At 35.9% G+C, this 9,683-nt stretch overlaps 1 protein-coding gene across 1 annotated transcript in view; it reads left to right on the forward strand.

Annotated features, from left to right (window-relative positions):
* LOC144964125 (uncharacterized) overlaps positions 1 to 9,002 on the forward strand; it is an 11,400-nt gene extending 2,398 nt beyond the window's left edge. The window contains exons 2-4 of the mRNA XM_078898060.1: positions 1,449 to 1,705; positions 6,351 to 6,502; positions 8,806 to 9,002. Of these exons, the coding sequence (XP_078754186.1) occupies positions 1,500 to 1,705; positions 6,351 to 6,502; positions 8,806 to 9,002 (555 nt within the window). The 5' untranslated portion in view covers positions 1,449 to 1,499. The remainder of the gene's footprint in view (positions 1 to 1,448; positions 1,706 to 6,350; positions 6,503 to 8,805) is intronic.
* The last annotated feature ends 681 nt before the right edge of the window (positions 9,003 to 9,683 follow it).

A 9,683-nucleotide genomic window follows, 5' to 3' on the forward strand; every position in this document is an offset into this window, starting at 1 on the left:
ATACCAAGCACCCGACGTCCTCTGCCGTTTTTTTTTTTTCGATCTTGGTATGGGTAGGTCTAGCGGCTCTTCTCTTTATTCTTAGTATTTTGTCCGTGCTCTACGTCTTTATCCGGAAGACGGCATTGCCGGGACGTCGGAGTCCGTCTCCGATGTGGGTTAGCCCTGACTGTTAAATCATCTGGTCAAAATTTTTTCCCCTGCTTTTATTTTCAACCAACCAGCGGGTATTGATAGAATGACAGGACTTCCATAATACTCTTCAACAATCGTAACGTCACTTCCTTCCTAATGACGCATGGTAACTTGTAACACTGGCTCTAAACTATCGGAACAATGGCGGACGCCCGTATGAAATATTTCTCCGGCAAGCGTAAAAGCGTATCCAGAGGGAAAATAACATAAATTTGATCATATTTTGACTTTTACACATTCTGATCACAAGGCATATGAAAAGTTCTAGCCAGCCTGAAGAATAAAAAGTAATGATTATCTTTGTTTAGAACAAAGATGGCCGCCGTTGCCGGGCGGCGTGACATCAGACTACTGATTCCATTTTCATAGCATTTTTATTATATTACTTGATCTTTTAGTGATTATGGGATTTAATTCAGTTGCAATGTTCAGTAAATATTACTATTTAAGATAAGATTAATTTTTATAAATGGTGTGATTTTTCAAATTTCAAAAATAATTTGCTGAGTCGCTTGTCCTTTACGACTCCGGCCGACACCATTATTACTTACTGTGTTTCCGATCAGTTTCGATATCGCAAATTATGGCAAACATGTTTCGTCCGGTTATAGTATCTCAAGTTAGGGTTGAGGGAGAGTACGGGGGTTCTCCCCCCCCCCTCCCCCCTCCCCCCCCCCCGATTATTCAACAATTCCCTCTATAGGTGCTGTGAATCTACGGAAGTCCTTCAGAGTAAAAAAAACAATTACATGCATCTTTAACAAAAATACATAGAGAAGGACCAAGTACTCCAAATATCATACTCGCCGATGACTTTAACCTGCCAGACATTTACTGGGAATCACACAAAACAAAAAACCCCAATACGTCAGAGACTTCAACGAAAAAATGATTGAACTTGTCCAAGATTTCAATTTAAGTCAAATGGTTACAGAAACATTTCGTTCTATCTATATGATGTGTCTGAAAAAAGTAACTTCTGTTTGGACGTCTATTAAACAAAATTGAGCTCACAAAATAAAATAAAAAACAGTGTCGGATATAATTTTAAGAATATTAGTATTAAAAGTATGCCTTTAATGTGATATGTGTAATAGGGAAATGATTATTTTGTTCTAAATAGTTTATCTAAGGAATAATGAAGCATTGTAAAGCTTAATACCCGCGTATGTGCCATGAATGGAAATGCGATATTCACATGTTAATATTTCTTACCTTTTTAAAAAAATTATTCAATTATTATTTATACTAAGGTATCATAACAAAATACTTTGTACTGCAAACAGTTTGTTTACCAGTAAACAATGTTGGACTACGTGTTTTCATTGGCTCTCAGCCTTCCACCTTTGCTCTATGCGGTGGTTGCTCTTGTATCTGTGTGGTACATCATGAATAGAAATAGTTATCCCAAGAACATTCCACCTTTACCCGTGAGGCCTTATCCCATTCTTGGACACCTTCCTATGTTGGGCAAGAATACACTTGAGGTGTTTAAAGAATGGCAAAAATCGTAAGTATTTTGGTACATACTATCAATCTTGTCATCCACGACGTTGTCTTTATCATCATCATCATCATCATCATCATCATCATCATCATCATCATCATCATCATCATCATCACCATTATCGTCATCACTACCACCACAAACACTATCCTCCTCCACCTCTCACCCCTCTTCCTTCTCCTCCTCTTCCTCCTCCTCCTCCTCCTCTTCTTCGTCTTCTTCTTCTTCTTCTTCTTCTTCTTCTTCTTCTCTCTCTCTCTCATTTTCAAGATGACTGTTGTATGTGCGTATTATGTGTTACCCACTGTCTTGCAGTGTCTGTCCGCCCATGAATTTTACTAAAGTAAGAATAATAAACTCCTGTTATAACAGGGTCCCTGTTATATCCAGACCTGTCATACATGGGTTCCACTGTGATTATAAAGTAAGAAAAAAAACCTCCTGTTATAACCGGGTCCCTGTTTTATCCAGACCTGTCATACATGGGTTCCACTGTGATTATAAAGTAAGAAAAAATCTCCTATTATATCCGGACCTGTCATACTATATTAGGTTATAAGTGTTATAAAACCATTAAACTACATTTTTATTTTCAAAATTCACATGCTGATATTGCCTAGGGAAATGGTCACGTTATTCAGTGAGGATCAATCAATCTAGTGGCAATGTCTTGGGGACATGTACGATGATGTCTTTTCACCCAATTCTGTTATCTGCTCTTTTCATGAGCTCCATACTATTCATTTACTCACATTTCATCAATTTACTAGGCTGCTTTCATATTTGTCATTGCCTCTCTACTACATCTCCTATCAACTACAGCTCTCGCTGGATTTTAGCAGGCTCTAGGAAAAAGCCAAAAAGCGTGCTAGAATCCTAGCGTGACGAAATTTGATGGTCATGGGAAGTAACGACTGATCATATATAGATTTAGCTCCAACGCATTGTTTTGCAGAGCCTGTTGGAATTCGGGGTGCTAAAATCCAACGAGTACTGTATAATGTAATTATAACATGAAGTAAAGAACCCTCTTGTGTCAAGCTATTGAGCAAAAGTGATACTTTTTTATGCACAAAATATGTTTTTATTACAAGTCAACATTATTTTTTTCTCACTGAATTTGACGTTTTAAATGAAGTAACTTGAATTGGACGAACCCTACCTAGGTTGAAACAATATATTTGGACAACCAGAGCCCGTTTTTATGAATGCGGACGAGCGCTTAGTCTCTGAAATTAGTCAAGGGCTTGAAAAAGTCGGATTTTATGTGAACTGACCAAGCAAGTCCAAGATAAAAATCACGGCACCTTCGGACTAGGTTTGGCAAAGTTTTAGTCATTTGTTGAGGCCGGGCTTCAAGTTTCGTCTGAGACTCTATGATAAATCATAGCGTCGACAAGATAGCTATTTTTAGACTGAGAGAGCTTCGATTCGGAAGGAAAATACGTCGGTTGCGAATAACAAAGGTAGCAATAATTGTCCTGTTGCTCTTGACATCGGCTTTAAAAACTGTAAAATAAGTGCAGATCGTCAAAAGTACCTACATGTTTTTGCGAGTAAAAACTATTTTTAAAAAAAACAAACCCGAATCTAATCGGGCTTGCGAGCTGTGAGTTCACTTAGATTCGAAGTCGAAAGGTTCGCTTCAGAGAACAAAATAAAAAAGATAAGAAAATATAGTAGAGATAAAAGTTATTTTGCTAGCATTGCAACCGACTGAAATAAAGTTATTCATCAGAACACACTTTTTGTTTTGTTTCTTTTTTTTTCTTGATTCAATTTCTTCGAGTTTCAATGAAACGTTCATTGACCTAAATATAGAATTGACAGTCGATCATGGACATCATTGTATTCTACTCAGTCGAAAGTCAATATCACGTGATTTGATACATCATGGCAAAAGTAAGTAAAATGTGAAAAGGAGCGAAATATTATCGATATCGGATGTGTTGCTAATTCGTCTTTGGAAATCTTTTGCGTTGAAGTATGAAGGCTCTTATCTTATCTACCGTCGCGTACGAGAGAGCGTGATGTTACTTGCACAAAATAACTGAATTAGTCCGAGACTAGAAAAGTTCATAGAATCCGATTTTTTTGTCACTTACTTCACTCAGGCTTGAGATTAGCAAGTAATTTGATCGACTAGTAAAGGGCTAAATCTAGTCCACTTGCATAAAATTGGGCCCAAAAGTGAATGAAACGTTGTTCCGTTGCTTTTTGGAGTAATGATAGTACACAAGAGCGAAGGGAGGGAGGGGGACATTAACGAATAAAGCCAGTACCCTTAGGTTAAAAAAATCAATGATTTGTTATTTCTAAGTAAACCACTAGATAGTTATTTTTTTAAATTTCAAAATGTAAACAAGTAATTTATATAGTCCTTTAAAGTCATGAGGCATAAGAAGCCGGAGTTTTATCCTGGTTTCTAATGCGTGAAACGGACAATAGTAATTGCTTTGAATAGGACGATAGTCAACCGCAAAGTACTTCCCGGAAGGGATCTAAAACACTTAGCTACCCAATCATTCTGTGGACAAGGGGCTCAGAAAAAAAATTCCGACGTCAACCATGATCGATCTCGGTCCCTTTGCGCGTTAAGTAAGTGGTCTACCGACTGAGCTATTGGGACCACATTGTACTTTATGAAAACCGTGAAATTAAGATTGATTATGTCAACATGTCTATTTTATATATAAATGTCACTAAATGACTAAAATTTTAGTGATGGGTAATACAAAGGATTGATATAATACAATATCCCAACTCTTATTTCATCAAAATACAAGTGACTGGAATTGTAAATAGTAAAGGAAAGGAATAATTTATCGCATTGTCACAATCATTTTAATACAAATATCCCATCTAAAAGGGATGTATGGCTTTGAATTAAAGAAACAAAGGCGTCCATTCTTGTAACAGAAATATACCGTCGATACATTGGCGTACAATTGAATAGGACTCGTAATAATATTAATAGATTCTTTCATATCTTTGTATTTATTAAAGAGATATTTTTTTCGTGCCCAATAACACAACGACTTTGCGAGTATGGGTTATAGCACAATAGAAATATAGCAAGTTTATAATATGATTATTCTACCCCTCCAAGTAAGATTATTAGATATTGTGTAACCACATGGTATCGTATTAGTACTTCTATTCACCATAATTTGTATCTGTCTCCTTCCGCTTGAATGACAATTTGACCCAAAACTAAAAACGTTGGATTTGTATTCATGCGCACCAAAGGATTATTATTAATCACCAATCAGCTGTCTTTTACACCTTATTTCACACCAATGAAATGTGCGAACATATTCTGCAATCGTTGAATAAAATTTTATTCAACGCGGTCAAAGCATTATTCAACGTTTAGATACGTATTTACTAAAAAATTATTGGGTTTTCCAATGAGAGAGGTGGAATAATATCAAGTATAAGCGCCTATTCTCAATTTTGGTATCTCACGATCGAAGTACTTTCCTTTCATTCACTTAAAACATTATCTTCTAACCTACCTCTCGATAAAGATAACGTGGCTATTATCGGTCACACATCCCAATACCTTAATCTTTTTTTTCAGATAATATGTAATTTTATCATTTGGTTCATTGAACATATTTCGTGTAAAACTCATCTAATTTATTAGAAATGTTCTTCTCTAGTGCTATAATAACTCCCTAAGCAAAAAAGTTTTAAATCACCTTCATATAATTTTCGGGAATGCAGTCAGCCAGCAAATCTGTCAATTCTTGAATTGCCTGTTCAGGATTTTGTACAGTCATAATTACGAAGGCAAACGAGTCTTATACCTCAACCTAAATTATTTTGCCTGGAATATTGTAACCCTCAACTCGTTCTCCTTCCCGACACGAGAGTTAACAAACTTCAAAATGTCCAAGTCAGCCAGATTGGTGCTCGGCCGGGACCCGCAGGACAGAACACACATTTACCTCATGTTTAGAGCATTACACTAAATTGCTTTTCGAGCTAGAATAAATTACAAAATTGCCCTATTGTGTTTCAATGCTCTAAATTAACGATTTCCAAGTTATATTCAAGAAAGAATTCCCCTCCCCCATGCCCCAACTGGGCAGCTTAAACGCGGTTAATGCAGGTTTTAAAAAAAAACACTCTTAGAAACGTTTTGGCAGCAGGTCTTTTTAATATTAATCTTGACCTTTGGTTTGGCAGCGAGTAACGTCAAGTCTTAAAAGAAAACAAACATTCGACTTTTTTTGTCTTGATAACTGTTTGGTTAAGGTAAGGTTTTATTCCTGGTTTACTGTAGTTAAACTCTTTACTCGTAGAGAATTCGTGAATGTTTGACTGCGAGTATAAATGCCTGATAGACCGGCAATATATTTGTAAGGCTGTTTGATGTCTTAACGTTAAGCGCTATAGAAATGTAGATTATTATATCTGCCATCATTGTATAATTCTCACATCATTGAATAAAGACAGACTTTTAAATGAGAGGACAAATTGCATGAATTCTAAAATCAGCTTATTCTTTGTTTATACTGCGCTAATAAAGGTTCAATTTTTATTTTTAAAGAGAGAGAGAGAGAGAGAGAGAGAGAGAGAGAGAGAGAGAGAGAGAGAGAGTAAATTCCTGTTTAAAAATTCCTCATCATGCCTATTTCAGAACCGGTGATATCTACAGCATATATATGGGACAGCAACTTGCCGTCGTTCTTAGCAGCTATCCAATTCTTAAAGAGGCTTTCATCAAAAATGGAGATTACTTTTCGGACAGACCTCATCGGTTTGTAGATACAGACGAGAGATTTGCTGGTGGTAAGTATGACCCAATCACGTTAATACAACAATAAATCACCACGCTCCATATAACAGCAACGAAATCTGGATGAGATCAGTATAATGAAATAATGCTTTAGAGCAGTAAGGCCCATGAAATCAATCTTTCAAAAAGAGACCACGCTGTTAACTACCAGGTACTCATTTTATGCCCAAGGACACGAGCATGCGCCGAGCAAGGCTCGAAGTCATGGCCTTCCGAGCCAAAAGCAAATGTCATACAGCAAGACCACACAGGCTGATGTATGTAGCGATTATAAGTTGTATACTAGTCTATCTTAAAGTCTTATTGAATCAGCTGCCAAATACTGTATCCGAAAAAAAGACTCCACTCTTATTCAGAATAAACCCGTTTTCTTGACAACCGAGTGCGGGTCCACTGATGATGATGATGATGATGATGATGATGATGATGATGATGATGATGATGATGATGATGATGATGAAGATGATGATGATGATGATGATGATGATGATGATGATGATGATATGATCTTTATTGTCCATAAAGACAGGGACCTCGCTTCTTAACCAATATTGTTTGCTTTACAATGTTCTAAAGTACACCCACATTTACTGGTACCAACACATATACACTTCAAAATTAAATTAAGTCTTGTCATATTTTGGCCTAAATATAGTCTTGGTGATTTAATCTTAAGATATTTTTAAATTGATATGAGCGTGGATTAAGACCATCAAGCGCCAAAATCTATTTTAAGTAAAATCGCATGCGGATGGTAATTCTTATTTTCTTGAACATTTTTTTTTCGGACGATAATAGAGGTTCCCCAAAAGTTTATGACTTTTAAGGAATAGTAAAATCAGTTTCCCCGTAAACAAATGATATGATAATTATACATTTATTTCATAAACTAACTTTTTTGTACAAGTTGAATGCTACACAATCATTACCAAATTTAAATACTTTTCTGTCCTCTTTGATAGGCACTTTTCTCTCCTTAGTGCTATGATCTAATAACTCCAATAATCCGAAGTATACATAATATTTGTCATCTTTAGCAGGTCTGATGAACCAAGTTGTTATTAGCCCATCGTTGTAATGGTAATACTCTCAAACCAATGCAAGAACCAGTTCATTACGCAATCGGATTTTACACACCATTCTCATGACTGACAGACAATAATACAGCTACGACCTTTGTAAACAATTTCATCTTAAGGAATTCTATTAGGCAAAGAAACATAGCTTCAAGCGATCGGGTAATTTGAATATGTAACTTGTAAAGATATATCTAGATAGTATTGAATCACATAATAATTAGAAAGAAAAAAAAGGACTAGCGGACCATGACTTAAAACACTAGATGCACATATTGGCAGGTCTGATAACCGAATGCAATGATGACCTGTTTTAACATTTTTGTAAGGACAGTGATTTGCGTTGATTTGAGAATTTTTTTATTATATTAATAAGCCCGTATTAATTTGGGTTATCAGACCTGCAAATAAATACAGTATAGACGTCTACATGTCGTTAAAACGATAGTTGTGGTTAGAGAGTTACTCATTTTACGTCAATGTAACATTGGCTATATTCACCTAGATTTTTTATGTCGGAATGAAGTAGATAAAAAAGTGAGTAAAATAAAAATGATCTAAATAAGAAAATGCAATGTTATTTTTAGAATTGAAGAAATAAATATCAATCTCACAGAAACTATCCGATTCTTTCATCACAAATTCAGATTACTTTTCAGATAATACTCAATCGGTTTATATGGACACAGACGAGAGATTTGACGGAGTTTAGTGTGACTCGGTCACATAGAAACGACATTAAGTCAGCACGCTCCTTGTAATATAAAACGAAAGCTGGATGAAATGTGTGAGGATAAACCCCTTATCGGCATAATAATATAATCCTTTATAATAATCCTTTAGGGCCGAAAGGTACTGAAATGCTTAAAATGCATTGATGTAATTTCAACACCATTTACATACATTGTAAACGATTCGTTGTAGGCAGGTGCTTACCAGACATTTACAAAGTTGCTCGTGGCAAACCCCTTTTTAAAAAACCTGATCTAGATAAAGAGAACTTAAAAAACTATCGGCCTGTCTCTTCTCTAATCTTTCTTTTCTCTTTAAAATCTTGGAAAAGCGCTATTTGAAACAATTACTGTCTCATCTTAAAAATAATTGTCTTGATGATCTTCTCTCTGTTATAGACAATGGTTCATGTCTGATGCAGCGCTTGATTGGTTTAGGTCATATTAATTTGTTTAATCGTAAACATATTATTACGTGGATGAATAAAGATCGGAGGAAATCATTATTGATTGTGAGGTGCCCCAAGGTTCAGTACGTTGGCCCTCTGTCTAAAATCACTATAAGTTTAGGTCTGCCTTACCATCAAGACGCTGATGATAAGCAGTTGTACTGCGTCTCCAAAACGAGAAATTTGCAAGGAGTATCAGACATTAGTAAGGAGTGTATCCAAAGTGTTAATGAATGATAACAGGCTGAAACTGAATGATGATAAGACAAAGGTGCTGTATGTGGGGAACATGGAGCCGAGTTTTATCCCGGTTTCTTTAGCGTGAAAAGGACAATAACAATTTCTTGCTGTCATTTGGGACGGTAGTCTATCGCAAAGTACTTTCCGCCATATCAAACAAAGCCAGTTATCCAATCACTGCTGGGTGTCAAATAAATATCGGCTGCACCCGGGATCGAATGCGGTCCCCTTGCGTGTGAAGCGAGAGCTCTACCAACTGAGCTAAACATGTTTAAAACGTACTCAAAGCGGTTTACAAATGCAGTTTTGAGACGATTCGTCACATTTGTCGGAAATTCTGAGGAAAGCGCTTCTTACCATTCAAGCTTAGAGACTATAAAGACCTTAAATTCGAATTATGCTCTAGTCTATATCTTAGACGTATTATTTTAAGCTGCATTTTGGATAACTTATGATGTATTCAAGGGAGTGGAAACTAAATATACAAACATTTAAAGATGTTTTATAATCATTGTCTTCAAAAATCCTGTTTGAATGCGTCTTTAGTTTGTTTGGATTTTTGTTTGATTGTATGTTGTTTTTTGTTTTGTTTTTTCCTGCTTTTTTTAGGGTCACCCACGCAATTTTTTATGCGGTAAAAATAAAAATAATCAAAAACCCCCCGCATTCCGGTTTAAA

This window comes from Berghia stephanieae, chromosome 2 (assembly GCF_034508935.2).
Source record: "Berghia stephanieae isolate SIO BIC M18660-M18661 chromosome 2, UCSD_Bste_1.3, whole genome shotgun sequence".
Classification (NCBI taxonomy): domain Eukaryota; kingdom Metazoa; phylum Mollusca; class Gastropoda; order Nudibranchia; family Aeolidiidae; genus Berghia; species Berghia stephanieae.